The sequence below is a fragment of a genome, unplaced genomic scaffold (genome assembly GCF_019419815.1).
Source record: "Pyrus x bretschneideri cultivar Hongxiangsu unplaced genomic scaffold, Pyrus_bretschneideri_v1 Contig270, whole genome shotgun sequence".
Classification (NCBI taxonomy): Eukaryota; Viridiplantae; Streptophyta; class Magnoliopsida; order Rosales; family Rosaceae; genus Pyrus; species Pyrus x bretschneideri.
In genome coordinates, this window is record NW_025999580.1 from 96,344 (window position 1) to 119,192 (window position 22,849).

Sequence of the window (22,849 nt, forward strand, 5' to 3'; positions counted from 1 at the left end):
TTTATTTTTTTTATTTATTGATGTTACTGAATCTAGTTCTATCCCGCATTTGAAGGAGCGCGATGCAATCTTCTCATCAATTTTGTGTGGTCATTGTTGTTAGATGCTTTGTTTTGAGGTCATTGAGATGCCACACTCTAGATAGATAGACAACGAAATATCCCTTCTAAATTTAACACTTTGATAAAACATAACGTAAAACACTTTGATAGACAATTAGCTAACCCTTTAATGTTGCCAACGTGATTTTATCCAGCTCCTTCCATTCCAGCTACTGTAAAGCGGGATCCCCTTAAGGGTTGGTTTGGTATTGCCATGCTTCGAAAAAAAACTGCTTTTGCTGTGCTGTAAGAATAAACTCACTTTTGCTACTTCACATTTTCAACTCTTTTTTTTTCATCCAAAACTGTGAAAATAAGCTATTTTTAAGTATTTACCAAACACTTTTTTGAGCTCAGTTTTTTTTTTATACTACTTTTTATAAAAGTAACTCAGTACCAAACCAATACTGAGAAGTGTCTCGTACCAAATAGTTTTTAACTTTGTTTTATTTATTATTATTTTTCTTCGTGTGATTAGGTTAGGTTCACTCAATGTAAAGACAGCACAACAAATGGTCTAAGCACTGACATCATCTAACGACTTATTATCCTCTCTCCAAGTCTCTCTATCTTGTTCAATTTTCTCCTCACTCAAGAGTCCACAGTCTCTTTCTCCATCTCTCTCGGTAATGGAAAATATCCAGCACAAACATGTGGAAGTAAGAGGACTCAAGCTTCACGTAGCCGAAATCGGAAGTGGTACATATGATCCTTCCAGAAGTTGTGATTTGATCTTAACATGACATCGGACGCTTTTGCGAACTTAGGACATAAGTATAATCATTCTTGTATTTGGTTTTATAATTTTTCCGGACGAGGTCATACCTAGGGTTAGTTTTGATTTGTACGGTTTAAAAATTCGTCGAGGATCTTCTTTGTAGTATTCATTTTGTTGTCAAAAGAAAAAAGAAAAAAAAAAAAAACAATGAAATGATGATGAATTTGTGCAGGTCCAAAGGCTGTGGTGTTCCTTCATGGATTTCCAGAAATATGGTACACATGGAGGCATCAAATGGTTGCGATGGCGAAAAGAAGCTACCGGGCAATAGCCATTGATTTCAGGGGCTATGGACTTTCCGAGCAGCCGGCTGAACCTGAGAAGGACACCTTCATTGACCTTGTCCACGATATCGTTGCCCTTTTGGATTCTTTGGCAATTAACAAGGTAATACTATTAACTATTCAGCTACTTGTTTGATAGAATATATACCATTAACGAGGTAATACTATTACCAGTAATTATTTCTGTTGATCTAACTTAAGTAAACACATGAGTATCCCGTAATCGGAATTCAACTTAGTACTTTGATTCCTCTTATGGATAAGTAAACAAGCCATCAGTACAGATCTGCTCTCATTTCTCTGCGGTATATGTTGTTACACTATTTTAGACAATACTTGCATCCACTTCGTAAGCGCACCTGCAAAGTGTCATGTATATAGTAGATCTACCATACACAAGTCTAACACATCCTTGAAGTTAATTATATGCACACATCCTAAAAGAATTTGATTATTGGTACGTACAGACTTTTCTTATTGGGAAAGATTTTGGAGCATTGCCTGCATACTTAGTAGCTGCTCTCCACCCGGATCGGGTATCTGGCGTCGTTACACTTGGTGTTCCTTTTATGCTACCAGGTCCCTCTGCTATCCAAAATCATCTCCTCCCTGAAGGCTTCTACATATCAAGGTGGCAGGTACCTTCGATTTTTGGCTGATAATTCACACTGTCATGTTCCAATCATTCATAAACTTAATTATTCATCTATGACATAAATCACAATGGTACTACTTAAGTTCTTATTACCTAATTTCAGGAGCCAGGGCGGGCAGAAGCAGATTTTGGCCGCTTTGATGTGAAGACGGTGATTAGGAACATCTACATTCTCTTCTCTAGAAGCGACATCCCAATAGCTGCCCCTGATCAAGAAATCATGGACCTGTTTGACCCTGCAACTCCTCTACCGCCAGGGTTTTCGGAAGAAGATCTTGATGTCTATGCATCTTTGTACAAGAAATCTGGATTCCGTTATCCACTGCGAGTTCCATACAGGTAGTAACAAAAAATGATTCTATTCTCACAAGAAATGATTTCCTTTCTTTACTCTAGCAGTTAACTAAGATGTGAGTATGTGGTGTGAAGTACTAAAGTCATACTCTTCTCGTCAAACATACGATGCTTATTGATCGAATGACATAGCAGTATCTGATTGATCCATTATCGCCCCACTTTAACCTTATTTATTAGTAACAAGATGCACGTTGCCGCACCATTTGGTGATTAAGTTTGACGACTCTAGCGTTACGATGGAGGCATATATGATCTAGTTTTGTCTAAAAATGAAACTCTGGCGAAATATCATTTCACATATAGATTGCCCTTATTGACGCAGAACCTTAGCCGTGGATTGCGGTATAACTGATCCCAAAGTCTCGGCTCCATCTCTGCTGATCGTGGGCGAGAAGGATTACGTCTTAAAGTTTCCGGGGATGGAGGACTACATCCGCACTGGGGCAGTGAAACATTTTGTGCCGGACCTGGAGATTACATTCATCGAAGAAGGGAGCCATTTTGTGCACGAACAACTTGCGGAGAAAGTGAACCAGCTGATCCTCACATTCCTTGACAAACATGCTGTCTGATGAGTGGATGCTCAATGTTGCCAATGTGCCTGAGGAATGAGGACCAATTATCATATGATGTAGTGATAAATGCTTCTTCAACCAGAAAATATATGTTACACGAGTACTATGTGTTGCAGTTATATTTAGAATAAGAATGTGATTTTGTAAATCCTAGTAGATATGAGAATGTAACTTATATTCCTATTAGGAGTTGATTACCTATTAAATATTGTAATCCTAAAAGGAAGGGTTCTTATCTATCCTACTACTATAAATAAAGGCACAATGGGGTGATACAAACACACCTCACAATTAAATCACTCTCTCCTCTCTCTAATTGCTACCGGCCCCCTCTTTCTCTAAACCCAAAAGATCGTTCAATCAAATAGGCCTACAACACGTTATCAGTACGTTCTTGCCAAAAGCTGAGGAATTGACGGATCGTAGGAGGAGGCTATCATCCACAAAATTCAAAGGCTTATAATTGTTTTCTGCTAATCAGGTACGCTTAAAATAAAAGAAGATATTGGAAACATCCACGAAGCATGAAAACATTCTCCATGATGCATAAACCCCTCTATGTTTATATTTTCATTATGATATATATATATATATATATATATATATATATATTGTATATGTTCATATATTTGTTTCATGCATTACACAATTATTTTTGCTATGTGGAATTTGTGAGTCAATGTATATAAAATAAATTAGAAGCAAATCTAGGGTTTCCTATGTCGAAATTTTTTTAAAAATTCTTGGGCACCATGTGGCACCACCACTGCAACACGCACCGTGACACCATGAACCACCGCTAGCCTGAAACTCAGACAAGTGGACCACACGGCAGCACCCTTTGGGTTTGCTACACAGACCTAGACAACCCAGGCCTTCGGCCTACTTAGATCTCTAGGGCCCAAAGACCATTAAACCCATCCAAGAAAACCTGCGGCCTTTTCTTGGCCCGTTGTCCCATGGTTTGAGCCTGCTTGTAGCAACCCGTAGCCCATTGGGCTGTGTCACTCGCCCCGCAGCTTTGTCTGCTGGGTTGAAGCCTGCCCCGACCCAGACCTAGCCTTGGCTGGGCTCCCCATGTAAACCCCAGGCCAGCATTTTGCTGGGCCTACTCCCGTGCCTAACTTCCTAGCCCAAACGCCAGTAGCCGTTGCTATTAGGCTCCCAGACTTGTCCCGTGGCCTGAAAACCACCCCAAGGGTTGCTTTTGTAGCTGTACCCAACCCGAGCTCTTTTGCTCACAGCACCCAACCCAAATTTTTGGGCCATGGTATTTTCTACCCAATGCTATTGTTTTAGTCTTATTTTGCTTCTACGATCAACCCTGTTTGGTCCCGATCTATTAAATTAATTAAAAGTGACCTACAGTCCATTAATCTGATAATGAATCCAAAATTATTGACCTGAAGATCACTTTTGGACATTAACGATTCAATAATTTATTTTTATACTTTGAATCGTTGACATACTTTCATAGTAATGAAGCTCTCACACTTGAGTTCCCAACGAAACTCAAACCCATTATATTTAAATTAGTATATTGCATTCTGTGTTTCTTGCATGAACATCTCCTTATGAACTAATTGTTCATAAAAACTAAATTGAACCTATAGTTTCAAATTTAGTGCATTTGAAACCTGAAGTTTTCATTCAAAACATACCACATGAAACTTGTAGTTTTCATGCATAAATTAAACCAAGACATGTCTGTAGAACTTGTATGTTCTACGATATATGTCTATGGCTTACCATATGACTAATCATGTTTTTTTTCCCTCCGTTTTAGGGACATGTCAAACTTGAACAAGCTTGATTTCTTCGCTCTAGAAGTCTTCGAAAGAAACTATCTGAAGTGGGTTCAAGACGTGAAGCTCCATCTGACTACAAAGGGTATTAGAGCCATCATTGAAGCACATATTGACAACAAACCTATTAACGAAGCTCAGAAGGCTACTGCAATGATCTTCATTTGAAGACATATCCATGATGCACTACAGACCGAGTACCTTGCTGAGGAGGACACATGCACCCTCTGGCTTGCTTTAGCCAACCGTTTCGATTACCAAAAAGACATATACTTGCATGAAGCAAGATACGACAGACAGCACCTTCGCTTCCAGGACTTTAAGTCCGTGAATAAATATAACTCTGAAATTTGTAGAATCCATTCACTATCGAAATTCTATAAAGTGGAACTAACCGAATCAGATCTACTGGAGAAGACCTATTCGACCTTCCATGCCACAAATATTGTCCTGCAGTAACAATATAAGGCACTGAAATTCACCAAGTTTTCAGATTTGATCTTTGTTTTACTTCTTGCTAAAAAGCAGAACCATCTTTTGATGAAAAATCATCAAGCTCGACCCACCGATTCAAACGCCGCGCTTGAAGCGCATACGACCAATTCTAGCAGCCACAAACGACGAAAGAACTGTCGTGGCTATAGCAATGGGTGGCAAACTCAACCACGGGCCCAAGGTCAGCAGAATGCCGTACCTAAGGGAGGAAATGTGACCCAGCAGCGTCCACTACTTGCCCTTAAGGCCCCAAACTTCAAGAATAAGGGCAAAGCTTCGGTTCATCCTGCTTCTACTGAACTGGACATGTGCTACCGTTATGGATCAAGTAATCATTGGTTATGTGTATGCCGAGCTTCCCTCGAGGCTATTGCCAAGTATCATTCCTGTTGTGAGTCTGACTTTGCACTTGTAAATCATCCGGAAGATGCTACTACATCAATGGAGATATCAGATTTTTAGGAGGCGTCAGCTCCTATGGATGAATAAATTAGACATGTTTTTAGGGTGTTTATCCCTAGTGGTCGAACCCACTAGGAGTGACCAGCCTTTCCCCCCTCTTATTTTTCTAGGGTTATGGTTTAATTTTGAACAATTTTTCTAAGTATTTGGAATAATTTGTTTGGTTTTGGTTTGTTTTGAATTATGGATTGTTATTTTGGATGGATATTATTTTCTTGAATTTCTTAATTGAATGAATGGACTTATATTTATGCATGTGACCAATTCAATCAATTTATTTCTAGGTATGTTTAGTAGGAAAGTTAATTGTCTGGCAGACAGTACAACCATGCACACCATCTTGCGTGAACGACACTATTTTACTAACTTAATACCCAAGAAAGCTCTTTGACAACTCTCTCAGGCCCATCCAACCTGATTGAAGGATACGGAAAGGCCCGTATCATGTTGTCCAATGGTACTATCTTAACCATTAAAGAGGCACTCTATTCTCCACATTCCGGAAGAACGTTGCTGAGTTTTAGAGATATTCGAGATAATCAATATCATATTAAAACCACTAAAGATAATGATTCTAAATTTCTTTGTATCACTTTGTACGAATATGGCCATAAGCGTATTCACGAGAAGTTGGAACATTTGCCAAATGGGTTATACATCACAACCATTCGCGACATAAAAGCCCACAGTATGGCCGACCCTATGCCTGAGTTCCAGGACACTTTGTTGCTTTGGCATAACCGTTTGGGACATCTTGGACGTGACATGATGCGTCGTATCCTGAAATCATCTCATGGGCATGGGTTACCTCCCTATGTTGGACTCCCGCCATGCAAAGCGTGTTCTTTAGGGAAGTTGAATACTCAACCCTCACATACAAAGATCATTCACGACCCCCCTAAGTTTCTTCAAAGGATTCAAGGAGACATTTGTGGACTATCTAACCAACATGCGGACCATTTAGATACTTTATGGTGTTGGTTGATGCATCAACATGATGGTCACATGTTTACTTGTTGTCCACACGCAACGCTGCGTTTACTAAACTCCTAGCTCAAATCATTAAGTTAAGGGACCACCACCCTGATTATCCAATTAAGTCGATACAACTGGATAACACTGGAGAGTTTATGTCATAGACTTTTGATGATTATTGCATGTCAGTAAGGATTGATATGGAACATCCTGTACCCCATGTTCACACCCAAAATGGCCTGACAGAAGCTTTCATAAAGCGTCTTCAATTGATAGTTTGGACTTTGGTTATGAGAACCAAACTACCGGTATCTACCTGGGGCTATGCAATATTGCACACAACTATGTTGGTTAGCCTAAGGCCCACTACTATTCAGCCACATTCACCATTACAGTTGGTCATTGGATACGAGCCTGACGTCTCGCATTTACGGGTGTTTAGGTGCACCATTTATGTGCCAATAGCGCCGTTACTACGTACCAAAATGGGTCCTCAAAGAAAAATGGGAATGTATGTTGGTTATGATTCATCATCAATTGTTCACTACTTAGAACCCTTGACAGAAGATCTTTTTAATGCACATTTTGCGGATTGTTACTTTGATGAGATAATCTTCCTATCGTTAGGAGGAGATAAGCATGCTAACGTTCTCGTAGAACGCCACGAATTTGTCGTGGTATGCTCCCACTATGTCTCATTTAAATTCCCGCACTGCCCAGTCTAAAACTGAGGTGCGACGAATTATAGATTTTCAGAACATTGCTCAAAGCATGCTGGATACTTTTAATGATCTAGCAAAGGTAACAAGATCATATATACCCGCTGCAAACGCACCTGCAAGGATAGATGTACCCCGCGTACGTCCACAACCCGCCTGGGAAGGCCGGACTGTCCTCGAAGGTAGGGAGGTTGCACCTTCCACGCGACATGGTACATTGACGGCTAGCCAATCGTCTGCTCCGACTTTGAAGCGTGGCAGACCCCTTGGTTTAAAGGATTCACAACCCCGGAAGAGGAAAATGGCACCAACTAGTGACCTTAGTTTGAATCCGACCATCGCTCACTCACCCGTTCCAACGCATAAGGTTATTTTAAATTATTGTGATGTTTCAGATGAAACATGCCTGCCTCCCGAGAATCGTGAGATATCGGTCCACTACGCAGTATTGGATAAGGTTTGGAATAGGAATGAGATGATTATCAATGATGCATTTGCGTAGTCAGTAGCTACTGACATCATGCTTAATGATGACATTAAACCATGTTTCGTCGATGAATGCCGTCGTAGAACCGATTGGTCAAACTGGAAACAAGCAATCGAGGTCGAACTTGATTCACTCGTGAAACATAAAGTGTTAGGACTTATCATTCCTACACCATCATGTGTGAAACCCATTAGCTACAAATGGGTTTTCGTGATGAAGCGTAATGAGAAGAATGAAATAGTGGGATACAAAGCACGCCTCATAACGCAAGGCTTATAGCACCCTGGGATTGATTACGAGGAGACGTATTCCCCCTTAATGGACGTTATAACGTTCTGCTAACTAATCAGTTTGGTAGTTTCCTAAAAAACTGAATATGTAGCTTATGGACGTGGCAACCATGTATCTCTATGGGGATATAGATAGAGAAATATACATGAAAGTTCTAGATGGACTTCCATTGACTGGTTCAAATAGTTCTATACCACGAAACACTCTCTCAATTAAGTTGAGGAGGTCACTATGTGGATTAAAACAATCTGGGCGGATGTGGTATAACCGTCTGAGTGAATATTTGACAAGTCAGGGTTATGTGAACAACGAATTATGTCCATGCGTGTTCATAAAGAAGTCATATTCCAAATTTGCAATCGTTGCAGTTTATGTCAATGACATGAACCTCATCGGGACTCCCGCAGAGCTTGAGGAAATTGTTAGACACTTGAAATCGGAATTTGAGATAAAGGATCTTGGGAAAACTCGATATTGTCTTGGCTTTGAGATCTAGCATTGTTCGGATGGAATCCTAGTACATCAATCGAACTACACCCAAAAGGTGTTGTACGTTTTAATGAGGATAAAGCAAAGCTTTGGAGTACACCCATGGTCGTTCAGACTCTAAATGCTAAACGAGATCCCTTCTATCCAAAGGAGGATGAGGAGGAGATTGGAACCTGAAGTTCCTTACCTAAGTGCAATTGAGCTTTATTGTACTTTGCTCAATGCACTAGACCCGACATCTCCTTTGATGTTAATCTTTTGGCAAGATACAGCAATGAGCCCACATGCAGGCACTGGAATGGTATTAAAGACATTTTCCGCTACCTCAAGGGTACGATAGATTTGGGCTTGTTCTATACCCACAAATCTTCAAGTGTTGCCACTAGGGCTGGGCACGGGCCGGGCCGGGCCCAATTTGATCGGGGGTCCTTTCTCTTGTACAAAGCTTGTATTTATAGGTTATGATACATCCTAACACATTTGACTTACGCTAATTAATGAAAATCTTCCTTAATTAGTAATAGTTAATATTAGGTAGGTTTGATTGTGTAAATCATCTAAATTCTGACCTTTTAGAGCAACTTTCTAATATGGTGGCAGATGACGTATCAATATTTTTGATTTTTTATTTGGTTTTGTATTATTCCAATCCTAATAATTTTTAAATTAAAATTTAACTTGTTTTTATTTTTATTTTTATCAAACGATAAATTGTTAAATTAATCACCGACGAAATTTGAACCGTCGACGAGATTAGATATTTTGTAATGTCTTATTTCAAATGAATAATGAAAAACACTTGGAAATCTTTACCCAATAGAGGTGCATGCCACTAATCCACATAATAATGAGTGCAAACTATGAATATTGCATTGGCCTTTATTTTCTTCCCAGGAGGATCATCACCGGATTCTCTTTGTGAGGATCTCGCCGGATCTTTCAATCACATATTTTCATCATATATCATGCGGTCAGAAATCATTGTAAATTTTTTTATTTAAAATTGAATATAAATAGTACCTGATAAAAACTGGTTGCACGATATACGATTAATATATGTGATTGAAGGATATGCAGAATCCTCACAAAAAAGATGCGACGAGGATCCTTTCCCCTTTTCTTTGAATGAATATTGTCTTGTCGATTATTGCGGTGCTTGTCTTGTAAATGCGTCACAAAGAAATTCCTTAGGGAAAAAAAAAAAAATCAAATTTCCAACTTACTTTTGACTAATTTTCCATTTGTCTCCTCTCCCACAACCTTTTTTCCACTTCTCATCTCATTAGTCTTTTGACAAGCTTAGCACTTTCTTAGGGCACAACTTTTCTTTCAACACAATCTTACATGAAAAGCACATAACTATTCTTTCTCATAAGAAGGGAAATATTAATACCAAATTAATTAAATATATCAAACAAATTTGTTTCTTATGCTTGATGATCATCTGATCTAACAATATAAGATCAAGTGGTTGTAAATTTGTTTCATATGGCTTGCACTTAACCAACAAAAATCTAGTAATGCGTAGTGGCATAGTGCTATTCACAAACCCCTTCTAACTTTTCACACAATTTTGTCCATTGATATTTTTAATTCAGTCAATTCGATTGTCGAAAATTAAAAAAAGTGTGCGAGAAATAAAAATATGTGATTATCATCATCTTCTTTAATAATTTAGAACACAAAAATACAGACAATCTCCACAGCTGTCACATAGAAAGCGCCGTTTGAGCCTAAGCAAGCAAGAGTTCGAGGTCCTGTGACGTTAAACCGGTTGCACATGTAAAACTGTCACAAGTGGGTTTTCTTTCTTGCATTGCATTGCAGAAAGGTCTCATCTTTGCCTGCATCTCAATTTGTATTTTTCTAATTATTTCTCTGCCTTTTTTTTAATTAATTATTGTTTCAGATCTAAAACTCAAGCAAAACCCATGGTTCTCCTCCAATAGACTCCAAGTATTGGGCAGTCAAACAAAAACCAAACCAAACCCCCCAAAAAACCAACATCTGGGTGTTGTGCTCTGTTCGTCCAGTTTTATGATTGGAAACGAACAGAGATATTCAGAAAGAAAATCGAGATGGGGTTGGTTGGTGTTCCAGAAATTGGAAATGGAGAAATCGGTTTGTCTGGGATTCCATTGGGGACCAAGAACAAGTACAAGAGGATGGATTCTGAGTCCGAGGTCGAGCTCACAGAGGAATACGAGGATGCTGCTTCTCGCCACCATCTTCAACAAATTCGGAGCAAACAAACCAGGAAATATGTCCTCGCTTGCGCCATTTTTGCTTCTCTCAACCATGTTCTTCTTGGCTATGGTAAATAACTACTTACTTTAACTTTTACGTATGCATGTGTATCTATATAGATGTATCTATAAAAATGTGTATTCGTTTGTACGTAATCATGTATTTGTGTATGTACATCTGTTCGTGTGTACGATAATGTCTGCTCTGTGTTTTTCTATACGAGTGATATTCTAATTACTTAATCTAAAACTACGGGAGGGGAATTTGAACATGTCTTGAGAGGCGGTGAGTTCTGTTTGTTATTGTTATAGGAAGCTGCTGCTGTCGGCAGACATTATTAGTTGGCGTGTATGTTCTGTTATCATCTGCTTTATTTGGTTAACTGTTGTGCTTAATTGCTTTAAGAATCTTCTGTTCCATTTTATGAATAACTCCAAAACTTATCATACATGACAGCAGAACGATTCGATCTATTTCTGGGGTTTTTTCATTCTTCGTGCTCGACTATAATTTGTCCAAATTTAGTCCCTAAATTAATTTTTTGGGTCTAATAAGTACTGCATTAAAACTTTGTTGGAAAAATTTTCACGTCTTATTGGCAATTTTGTGTACATCTCCTCATTATTTATGTGGGAAAATATTACGGGATTCTCTCCCCTCCTCTCACACTGTTTGCAGCTAACTCCTTCTTGCAACACATTAGTAAACGAAAGAGATGATGGTCATACCTGTTCTCAACGTACCCCATTTTTTAAGTGTTTGAACAAGGTGACTCTGAAGATATGTGTTTGAATATATATATTTTTTTTAATCGGCAGATGTAGGTGTCATGAGTGGAGCTATCATATTCATTCGGGAAGATTTAAAGATAACCGAGGTACAAGAAGAAGTTCTTGTTGGGATTTTGAGCATTGTTTCGCTTTTCGGTAGTTTAGGTGGTGGTAAAACATCAGATATCATTGGTAGGAAGTGGACCATGGCCTTGGCTGCTGTTGTCTTTCAAACAGGTGCAGCTATAATGACCCTTGCACCTTCATTTGAAATATTGATGGTCGGAAGACTCTTGGCGGGCATTGGAATTGGCTTCGGTGGCATGGTTGCCCCTGTTTATATTGCTGAGATATCACCCACTATTGACAGAGGCTCACTGACCTCATTCCCGGAAATATTTATAAATCTGGGAATTTTACTCGGCTACGTCTCAAACTATGCATTTTCTGGTCTCCCAACACATATAAACTGGAGGATAATGCTTGCAGTAGGAATTACGCCTTCAATTTTCATTGGTTTTGCACTTTTCGTGGTCCCTGAGTCTCCAAGGTGGTTGGTCCTTCAGAACCGTGTTGATGAGGCAAGATCAGTGTTGATGAAAACAAATGAGAATGAAAGTGAGGTGGAGGACAGACTGAATGAAATATTAGCAGCCGCCGACAATTCCAGTGCGGAGAAGTATGAGGAGAAAAGTGTGACGAGCGAACTAATGAGTCCATCTCCTTCACTTCGTTGGATGCTTATCACAGGTTTTGGAATTCAATGTTTTCAACAGATAACAGGAATAGATGCGACTGTGTATTACAGCCCTGAAATCTTCCAAGAAGCAGGAGTTAAAGATAAACAAAATGTACTTGCTGCAACTGTTGCGGTGGGTGTTACAAAGACTGTTTTTATAATGGTCGCTATTCTCCTTATAGACAAGCTCGGAAGAAAGCCCTTGCTCTATATAAGCACTATTGGAATGACGATTTGTTTGTTCAGTTTAGCATTTACTCTATCTGTTCTTGGGAAAGGACAGTTTGGTGTTGTGATGGCAATTCTATTAGTTTGCGGAAACGTAGCTTTCTTCTCTGTTGGAATTGGACCTGTTTGCTGGGTTTTGACATCCGAAATCTTCCCTCTAAGGTTGCGTGCACAAGCAGCAGCACTTGGAGCAGTGGGTAATAGGGTGTGCAGTGGCCTAGTTGCCATGTCTTTTCTCTCAGTTTCCAATGCAATTTCATTTGGTGGAACATTCTTTATCTTTTCTGCATTTTCCTCTCTTTCTGTTGCATTCGTCTACACCTTTGTTCCAGAAACCAAAGGAAAGTCATTGGAGCAGATTGAGTTGCTTTTTCAAACTGAACACGATCGGAAAGGAGGTCAAGTGGAACTAGGAGATGTCGAGCACCTTGTGCAGAAAGGATGATTGATCGGGAAAGCTCATTCGATGAACAGATATATCTTCCACGTCTTACCGTCCTCCAACCGGTTTGAAAAGGGGTACAGCGTTCACACCACTAATGGAACTATTGTGAGTATGAAGTTGCTGGATGTGAATTTCGAAATAGAACCTTGCGCTTGTATAAATTAATAAGATAGCTACCAGAGGGAGGCACATTACATGTTTGAGTTTTATTAGGGTTTACAACTATTAGACTTTTCGGAATCAAATTCGTTCACGGTAGTATTCTTACTGTTCTTACTTATCTTTGCATGCAATTTTACATCAATGAAAAATATTAACATTTGAAAGTTTAGCAGAAATATTTTATATGTTTTTAGTGCTTTTGAATTATGAACATCCTTGTTGATGCTAAAGCAAATTACAAAACCTACGTGGCACGTAGATTGAGTAACTATACGTTCTTTTATGGTTTGCTAATGTTGGCGTGCCAACTCGCTCGTTATTGAGCTAGGTTGGGCAAGTGAGGTGGATGTGATGGTGTGGCGATGAAACACGCTACTGACTTCTACACCGAGCAACTTCGGCTCAGGAAGAAACACTCTCAACCTAATTCTGCTAACCCGAGGACAAGGTTATGCCTTTGCTATGAAGTTTAATAATGATTCAGCTTTCAATGTTCAGTGTGCTGAACACTAAAAGTAACTTGGGTAACATCTTGCTTCGTCAAGAAAGCTAATCAATTGACCTTGTTTAGCAAAAGGTCAAATATCCGACTAATTCTACGGCTCCAATGATGTTTAACCAAATGAAATGTGTCGTCGGTTGTTAACACATAGATGTATCCAAACTGAATATGTGTTGACGAATGTTAGAGCAGTTAATGTATTCTCAAAGTGTTAAGAAAGTTTCGTGTAGAGTGTTGTGGGTTGAAGGTCCTTTTCATGTTGCACAGGGCTTTGTATTTGTATGACTAAATCCGCACTAACCTTTGTCTGTTTGTATTAATAATGCTCTAGCGTTGCAAAGGCCCCATTAGGGCAACTCACTATTGAATCCATCATGTAAACAGTAACTGCCTTTAATGAACAGTTACTGCCTTTTGCATCTCTACCCCTAAACTAAATAATCATGGCAATAGGCAATAAAATATTAGTGTTTTTTCCTCACCCAATCCATCAGACATCCCCATCACCCTTTTCCTTTTTCCCCTCATTTGACCGGTTCTTCCTCTCTCTCTCTCTCTCTCTCTCTCTCTCTCTCTCTCTCTCTCTCTCTCTCTCTCTCTCTCTCTCTCTCTCTCTCTCTCTCTCTCTCTCTCTCTCTTCTTTCTATCTCTCTCTTCCTTTTTCTTTCTTTCTCTCCCTCTTTTCCAGCTCACTCTTGTGAGCTCTCTTCCTCCTTCCTCTTCAAACCTTCAACAAATCAAGCTCAAAAATAATATTTTTGGAATCCCTGGATCTCAAGGAACCCAACCATGGCCTTGCATGCGGCATCAGTGCATGGTGCGAGGTCCTACCATTGAAGCCAAGAGCTTGAGCTCTCAATCTCGAACCCAGGTGATGTTTCTATCACTATCTTGTGTTCTTGAGCTTTAAATCCTGTTGTGCTACAATTCTTGTGGTTTAATTCGAGGGCTTAATTCCCTGCATGCATCCCATTCTTTTTCCAGATTCCGACAAAGGAAAATGGACAAATTGGGTCACCCTGATGTCAGCCACACATCACACAGCCCTCAGGCTCTCGGACCACCAATTCCAGCTGGACCTCTCGCTCAAGCCCCCCCTTAGCCCACACACCCACATGGGCTGGAGCTCGTAGCTGGGGCTATTGGGATGGGGAAGTCATCGGTCCATCGGGCTAATGGTCCCGATGGATTTGCTCTCTTATTGGAAGACTTATCGACTAGCCTTATCATGATAAAGCCATCACACCTGCCCATCAACCTTGAGATACCGTCTTGCTTTCCAATGCCATCTTGCTTTTTCAAATAGCATATGTGGCGTGTGAACGTCCCCATCAGGCTTGCTTTTTCAAATATGAGGATGGAAAGAGATTCTTTCCGAATCTCTTCTACCAAAGTTCGCAGATCAAGTAATCCGGATATTTGAAATTTAATTTAACGGTTAAAATTATTATAACTTTTAAAAGATCAAGATAAACTTTAACAAAATCTTGGAGATAACTACCGAGGCTATAAATAACGCAACAGTACCCACGAAAATTATCTTGAAATTTTTTCAGTCCAACGGTGTAAAACACATGAGCCGATGGCGGAAAAGCAGGTTGAAACAATCCTTTATATGCTTGTTGGACCTCCTATTGTACCACCCATTGCCATCGCCACTGCTACCCCCTGCCAAGACGGAAATAAGGCCAACAGAGGGGAGATAAGGAAGGTGTAGCGTCTCTTCCTTCCCTCCTCCCACTTCCACTTTTCTTCCTTTTTTTTTATTTTTTTTATTTATTGATGTTACTGAATCTAGTTCTATCCCGCATTTGAAGGAGCGCGATGCAATCTTCTCATCAATTTTGTGTGGTCATTGTTGTTAGATGCTTTGTTTTGAGGTCATTGAGATGCCACACTCTAGATAGATAGACAACGAAATATCCCTTCTAAATTTAACACTTTGATAAAACATAACGTAAAACACTTTGATAGACAATTAGCTAACCCTTTAATGTTGCCAACGTGATTTTATCCAGCTCCTTCCATTCCAGCTACTGTAAAGCGGGATCCCCTTAAGGGTTGGTTTGGTATTGCCATGCTTCGAAAAAAAACTGCTTTTGCTGTGCTGTAAGAATAAACTCACTTTTGCTACTTCACATTTTCAACTCTTTTTTTTTCATCCAAAACTGTGAAAATAAGCTATTTTTAAGTATTTACCAAACACTTTTTTGAGCTCAGTTTTTTTTTTATACTACTTTTTATAAAAGTAACTCAGTACCAAACCAATACTGAGAAGTGTCTCGTACCAAATAGTTTTTAACTTTGTTTTATTTATTATTATTTTTCTTCGTGTGATTAGGTTAGGTTCACTCAATGTAAAGACAGCACAACAAATGGTCTAAGCACTGACATCATCTAACGACTTATTATCCTCTCTCCAAGTCTCTCTATCTTGTTCAATTTTCTCCTCACTCAAGAGTCCACAGTCTCTTTCTCCATCTCTCTCGGTAATGGAAAATATCCAGCACAAACATGTGGAAGTAAGAGGACTCAAGCTTCACGTAGCCGAAATCGGAAGTGGTACATATGATCCTTCCAGAAGTTGTGATTTGATCTTAACATGACATCGGACGCTTTTGCGAACTTAGGACATAAGTATAATCATTCTTGTATTTGGTTTTATAATTTTTCCGGACGAGGTCATACCTAGGGTTAGTTTTGATTTGTACGGTTTAAAAATTCGTCGAGGATCTTCTTTGTAGTATTCATTTTGTTGTCAAAAGAAAAAAGAAAAAAAAAAAAAACAATGAAATGATGATGAATTTGTGCAGGTCCAAAGGCTGTGGTGTTCCTTCATGGATTTCCAGAAATATGGTACACATGGAGGCATCAAATGGTTGCGATGGCGAAAAGAAGCTACCGGGCAATAGCCATTGATTTCAGGGGCTATGGACTTTCCGAGCAGCCGGCTGAACCTGAGAAGGACACCTTCATTGACCTTGTCCACGATATCGTTGCCCTTTTGGATTCTTTGGCAATTAACAAGGTAATACTATTAACTATTCAGCTACTTGTTTGATAGAATATATACCATTAACGAGGTAATACTATTACCAGTAATTATTTCTGTTGATCTAACTTAAGTAAACACATGAGTATCCCGTAATCGGAATTCAACTTAGTACTTTGATTCCTCTTATGGATAAGTAAACAAGCCATCAGTACAGATCTGCTCTCATTTCTCTGCGGTATATGTTGTTACACTATTTTAGACAATACTTGCATCCACTTCGTAAGCGCACCTGCAAAGTGTCATGTATATAGTAGATCTACCATACACAAGTCTAACACATCCTTGAAGTTAATTATATGCACACATCCTAAAAGAATTTGATTATTGGTACGTACAGACTTTTCTTATTGGGAAAGATTTTGGAGCATTGCCTGCATACTTAGTAGCTGCTCTCCACCCGGATCGGGTATCTGGCGTCGTTACACTTGGTGTTCCTTTTATGCTACCAGGTCCCTCTGCTATCCAAAATCATCTCCTCCCTGAAGGCTTCTACATATCAAGGTGGCAGGTACCTTCGATTTTTGGCTGATAATTCACACTGTCATGTTCCAATCATTCATAAACTTAATTATTCATCTATGACATAAATCACAATGGTACTACTTAAGTTCTTATTACCTAATTTCAGGAGCCAGGGCGGGCAGAAGCAGATTTTGGCCGCTTTGATGTGAAGACGGTGATTAGGAACATCTACATTCTCTTCTCTAGAAGCGACATCCCAATAGCTGCCCCTGATCAAGAAATCATGGACCTGTTTGACCCTGCAACTCCTCTACCGCCAGGGTTTTCGGAAGAAGATCTTGATGTCTATGCATCTTTGTACAAGAAATCTGGATTCCGTTATCCACTGCGAGTTCCATACAGGTAGTAACAAAAAATGATTCTATTCTCACAAGAAATGATTTCCTTTCTTTACTCTAGCAGTTAACTAAGATGTGAGTATGTGGTGTGAAGTACTAAAGTCATACTCTTCTCGTCAAACATACGATGCTTATTGATCGAATGACATAGCAGTATCTGATTGATCCATTATCGCCCCACTTTAACCTTATTTATTAGTAACAAGATGCACGTTGCCGCACCATTTGGTGATTAAGTTTGACGACTCTAGCGTTACGATGGAGGCATATATGATCTAGTTTTGTCTAAAAATGAAACTCTGGCGAAATATCATTTCACATATAGATTGCCCTTATTGACGCAGAACCTTAGCCGTGGATTGCGGTATAACTGATCCCAAAGTCTCGGCTCCATCTCTGCTGATCGTGGGCGAGAAGGATTACGTCTTAAAGTTTCCGGGGATGGAGGACTACATCCGCACTGGGGCAGTGAAACATTTTGTGCCGGACCTGGAGATTACATTCATCGAAGAAGGGAGCCATTTTGTGCACGAACAACTTGCGGAGAAAGTGAACCAGCTGATCCTCACATTCCTTGACAAACATGCTGTCTGATGAGTGGATGCTCAATGTTGCCAATGTGCCTGAGGAATGAGGACCAATTATCATATGATGTAGTGATAAATGCTTCTTCAACCAGAAAATATATGTTACACGAGTACTATGTGTTGCAGTTATATTTAGAATAAGAATGTGATTTTGTAAATCCTAGTAGATATGAGAATGTAACTTATATTCCTATTAGGAGTTGATTACCTATTAAATATTGTAATCCTAAAAGGAAGGGTTCTTATCTATCCTACTACTATAAATAAAGGCACAATGGGGTGATACAAACACACCTCACAATTAAATCACTCTCTCCTCTCTCTAATTGCTACCGGCCCCCTCTTTCTCTAAACCCAAAAGATCGTTCAATCAAATAGGCCTACAACACGTTATCAGTACGTTCTTGCCAAAAGCTGAGGAATTGACGGATCGTAGGAGGAGGCTATCATCCACAAAATTCAAAGGCTTATAATTGTTTTCTGCTAATCAGGTACGCTTAAAATAAAAGAAGATATTGGAAACATCCACGAAGCATGAAAACATTCTCCATGATGCATAAACCCCTCTATGTTTATATTTTCATTATGATATATATATATATATATATATATATATATATATATATATATATATTGTATATGTTCATATATTTGTTTCATGCATTACACAATTATTTTTGCTATGTGGAATTTGTGAGTCAATGTATATAAAATAAATTAGAAGCAAATCTAGGGTTTCCTATGTCGAAATTTTTTTAAAAATTCTTGGGCACCATGTGGCACCACCACTGCAACACGCACCATGACACCATGAACCACCGCTAGCCTGAAACTCAGACAAGTGGACCACACGGCAGCACCCTTTGGGTTTGCTACACAGACCTAGACAACCCAGGCCTTCGGCCTACTTAGATCTCTAGGGCCCAAAGACCATTAAACCCATCCAAGAAAACCTGCGGCCTTTTCTTGGCCCGTTGTCCCATGGTTTGAGCCTGCTTGTAGCAACCCGTAGCCCATTGGGCTGTGTCACTCGCCCCGCAGCTTTGTCTGCTGGGTTGAAGCCTGCCCCGACCCAGACCTAGCCTTGGCTGGGCTCCCCATGTAAACCCCAGGCCAGCATTTTGCTGGGCCTACTCCCGTGCCTAACTTCCTAGCCCAAACGCCAGTAGCCGTTGCTATTAGGCTCCCAGACTTGTCCCGTGGCCTGAAAACCACCCCAAGGGTTGCTTTTGTAGCTGTACCCAACCCGAGCTCTTTTGCTCACAGCACCCAACCCAAATTTTTGGGCCATGGTATTTTCTACCCAATGCTATTGTTTTAGTCTTATTTTGCTTCTACGATCAACCCTGTTTGGTCCCGATCTATTAAATTAATTAAAAGTGACCTACAGTCCATTAATCTGATAATGAATCCAAAATTATTGACCTGAAGATCACTTTTGGACATTAACGATTCAATAATTTATTTTTATACTTTGAATCGTTGACATACTTTCATAGTAATGAAGCTCTCACACTTGAGTTCCCAACGAAACTCAAACCCATTATATTTAAATTAGTATATTGCATTCTGTGTTTCTTGCATGAACATCTCCTTATGAACTAATTGTTCATAAAAACTAAATTGAACCTATAGTTTCAAATTTAGTGCATTTGAAACCTGAAGTTTTCATTCAAAACATACCACATGAAACTTGTAGTTTTCATGCATAAATTAAACCAAGACATGTCTGTAGAACTTGTATGTTCTACGATATATGTCTATGGCTTACCATATGACTAATCATGTTTTTTTTCCCTCCGTTTTAGGGACATGTCAAACTTGAACAAGCTTGATTTCTTCGCTCTAGAAGTCTTCGAAAGAAACTATCTGAAGTGGGTTCAAGACGTGAAGCTCCATCTGACTACAAAGGGTATTAGAGCCATCATTGAAGCACATATTGACAACAAACCTATTAACGAAGCTCAGAAGGCTACTGCAATGATCTTCATTTGAAGACATATCCATGATGCACTACAGACCGAGTACCTTGCTGAGGAGGACACATGCACCCTCTGGCTTGCTTTAGCCAACCGTTTCGATTACCAAAAAGACATATACTTGCATGAAGCAAGATACGACAGACAGCACCTTCGCTTCCAGGACTTTAAGTCCGTGAATAAATATAACTCTGAAATTTGTAGAATCCATTCACTATCGAAATTCTATAAAGTGGAACTAACCGAATCAGATCTACTGGAGAAGACCTATTCGACCTTCCATGCCACAAATATTGTCCTGCAGTAACAATATAAGGCACTGAAATTCACCAAGTTTTCAGATTTGATCTTTGTTTTACTTCTTGCTAAAAAGCAGAACCATCTTTTGATGAAAAATCATCAAGCTCGACCCACCGATTCAAACGCCGCGCTTGAAGCGCATACGACCAATTCTAGCAGCCACAAACGACGAAAGAACTGTCGTGGCTATAGCAATGGGTGGCAAACTCAACCACGGGCCCAAGGTCAGCAGAATGCCGTACCTAAGGGAGGAAATGTGACCCAGCAGCGTCCACTACTTGCCCTTAAGGCCCCAAACTTCAAGAATAAGGGCAAAGCTTCGGTTCATCCTGCTTCTACTGAACTGGACATGTGCTACCGTTATGGATCAAGTAATCATTGGTTATGTGTATGCCGAGCTTCCCTCGAGGCTATTGCCAAGTATCATTCCTGTTGTGAGTCTGACTTTGCACTTGTAAATCATCCGGAAGATGCTACTACATCAATGGAGATATCAGATTTTTAGGAGGCGTCAGCTCCTATGGATGAATAAATTAGACATGTTTTTAGGGTGTTTATCCCTAGTGGTCGAACCCACTAGGAGTGACCAGCCTTTCCCCCCTCTTATTTTTCTAGGGTTATGGTTTAATTTTGAACAATTTTTCTAAGTATTTGGAATAATTTGTTTGGTTTTGGTTTGTTTTGAATTATGGATTGTTATTTTGGATGGATATTATTTTCTTGAATTTCTTAATTGAATGAATGGACTTATATTTATGCATGTGACCAATTCAATCAATTTATTTCTAGGTATGTTTAGTAGGAAAGTTAATTGTCTGGCAGACAGTACAACCATGCACACCATCTTGCGTGAACGACACTATTTTACTAACTTAATACCCAAGAAAGCTCTTTGACAACTCTCTCAGGCCCATCCAACCTGATTGAAGGATACGGAAAGGCCCGTATCATGTTGTCCAATGGTACTATCTTAACCATTAAAGAGGCACTCTATTCTCCACATTCCGGAAGAACGTTGCTGAGTTTTAGAGATATTCGAGATAATCAATATCATATTAAAACCACTAAAGATAATGATTCTAAATTTCTTTGTATCACTTTGTACGAATATGGCCATAAGCGTATTCACGAGAAGTTGGAACATTTGCCAAATGGGTTATACATCACAACCATTCGCGACATAAAAGCCCACAGTATGGCCGACCCTATGCCTGAGTTCCAGGACACTTTGTTGCTTTGGCATAACCGTTTGGGACATCTTGGACGTGACATGATGCGTCGTATCCTGAAATCATCTCATGGGCATGGGTTACCTCCCTATGTTGGACTCCCGCCATGCAAAGCGTGTTCTTTAGGGAAGTTGAATACTCAACCCTCACATACAAAGATCATTCACGACCCCCCTAAGTTTCTTCAAAGGATTCAAGGAGACATTTGTGGACTATCTAACCAACATGCGGACCATTTAGATACTTTATGGTGTTGGTTGATGCATCAACATGATGGTCACATGTTTACTTGTTGTCCACACGCAACGCTGCGTTTACTAAACTCCTAGCTCAAATCATTAAGTTAAGGGACCACCACCCTGATTATCCAATTAAGTCGATACAACTGGATAACACTGGAGAGTTTATGTCATAGACTTTTGATGATTATTGCATGTCAGTAAGGATTGATATGGAACATCCTGTACCCCATGTTCACACCCAAAATGGCCTGACAGAAGCTTTCATAAAGCGTCTTCAATTGATAGTTTGGACTTTGGTTATGAGAACCAAACTACCGGTATCTACCTGGGGCTATGCAATATTGCACACAACTATGTTGGTTAGCCTAAGGCCCACTACTATTCAGCCACATTCACCATTACAGTTGGTCATTGGATACGAGCCTGACGTCTCGCATTTACGGGTGTTTAGGTGCACCATTTATGTGCCAATAGCGCCGTTACTACGTACCAAAATGGGTCCTCAAAGAAAAATGGGAATGTATGTTGGTTATGATTCATCATCAATTGTTCACTACTTAGAACCCTTGACAGAAGATCTTTTTAATGCACATTTTGCGGATTGTTACTTTGATGAGATAATCTTCCTATCGTTAGGAGGAGATAAGCATGCTAACGTTCTCGTAGAACGCCACGAATTTGTCGTGGTATGCTCCCACTATGTCTCATTTAAATTCCCGCACTGCCCAGTCTAAAACTGAGGTGCGACGAATTATAGATTTTCAGAACATTGCTCAAAGCATGCTGGATACTTTTAATGATCTAGCAAAGGTAACAAGATCATATATACCCGCTGCAAACGCACCTGCAAGGATAGATGTACCCCGCGTACGTCCACAACCCGCCTGGGAAGGCCGGACTGTCCTCGAAGGTAGGGAGGTTGCACCTTCCACGCGACATGGTACATTGACGGCTAGCCAATCGTCTGCTCCGACTTTGAAGCGTGGCAGACCCCTTGGTTTAAAGGATTCACAACCCCGGAAGAGGAAAAT

General features: G+C 39.8%; 3 protein-coding genes across 3 annotated transcripts; all 3 read left to right on the top strand.

The window, feature by feature from the left end:
* The first annotated feature begins 637 nt into the window (after positions 1-637).
* Positions 638-3,018, top strand: LOC125479077 (bifunctional epoxide hydrolase 2-like). Its single transcript, XM_048588105.1, has 5 exons — positions 638-800; positions 1,052-1,266; positions 1,631-1,801; positions 1,922-2,157; positions 2,498-3,018. Exons 1-5 carry the CDS (start codon positions 731-733, stop codon positions 2,745-2,747), a joined length of 942 nt encoding a protein of 313 aa, XP_048444062.1. The 5' UTR covers positions 638-730; the 3' UTR covers positions 2,748-3,018.
* Positions 3,019-10,134: 7,116 nt separating this feature from the next.
* On the top strand, positions 10,135-13,058 carry LOC125468085 (probable polyol transporter 4). The gene is made up of 3 exons (XM_009359547.3): positions 10,135-10,270; positions 10,383-10,789; positions 11,539-13,058. Exons 2-3 carry the CDS (start codon positions 10,552-10,554, stop codon positions 12,900-12,902), a joined length of 1,602 nt encoding a protein of 533 aa, XP_009357822.2. The 5' UTR covers positions 10,135-10,270; positions 10,383-10,551; the 3' UTR covers positions 12,903-13,058.
* Positions 13,059-15,965: 2,907 nt separating this feature from the next.
* LOC125479070 (bifunctional epoxide hydrolase 2-like) lies at positions 15,966-18,346 on the top strand. The gene is made up of 5 exons (XM_048588090.1): positions 15,966-16,128; positions 16,380-16,594; positions 16,959-17,129; positions 17,250-17,485; positions 17,826-18,346. The coding sequence occupies exons 1-5, from the start codon at positions 16,059-16,061 to the stop codon at positions 18,073-18,075; spliced, it is 942 nt and encodes a 313-aa protein (XP_048444047.1). The 5' UTR covers positions 15,966-16,058; the 3' UTR covers positions 18,076-18,346.
* The last annotated feature ends 4,503 nt before the right edge of the window (positions 18,347-22,849 follow it).

Bases quoted from the DNA above. Each gene is read 5' to 3' on its own strand.
- LOC125479077 (XM_048588105.1), top strand. From the start codon at position 731: ATGGAAAATATCCAGCACAAACATGTGGAAGTAAGAGGACTCAAGCTT. The intron at 1,267-1,630 runs GTAATACTATTA...TGGTACGTACAG, and splicing joins ATTCTTTGGCAATTAACAAG to ACTTTTCTTATTGGGAAAGA. The intron at 2,158-2,497 runs GTAGTAACAAAA...TTATTGACGCAG, and splicing joins CCACTGCGAGTTCCATACAG to AACCTTAGCCGTGGATTGCG.
- LOC125468085 (XM_009359547.3), top strand. From the start codon at position 10,552: ATGGGGTTGGTTGGTGTTCCAGAAATTGGAAATGGAGAAATCGGTTTG. The intron at 10,790-11,538 runs GTAAATAACTAC...TTTAATCGGCAG, and splicing joins CCATGTTCTTCTTGGCTATG to ATGTAGGTGTCATGAGTGGA.
- LOC125479070 (XM_048588090.1), top strand. From the start codon at position 16,059: ATGGAAAATATCCAGCACAAACATGTGGAAGTAAGAGGACTCAAGCTT. The intron at 16,129-16,379 runs GTACATATGATC...GAATTTGTGCAG, and splicing joins CGTAGCCGAAATCGGAAGTG to GTCCAAAGGCTGTGGTGTTC. The intron at 17,130-17,249 runs GTACCTTCGATT...ACCTAATTTCAG, and splicing joins TCTACATATCAAGGTGGCAG to GAGCCAGGGCGGGCAGAAGC.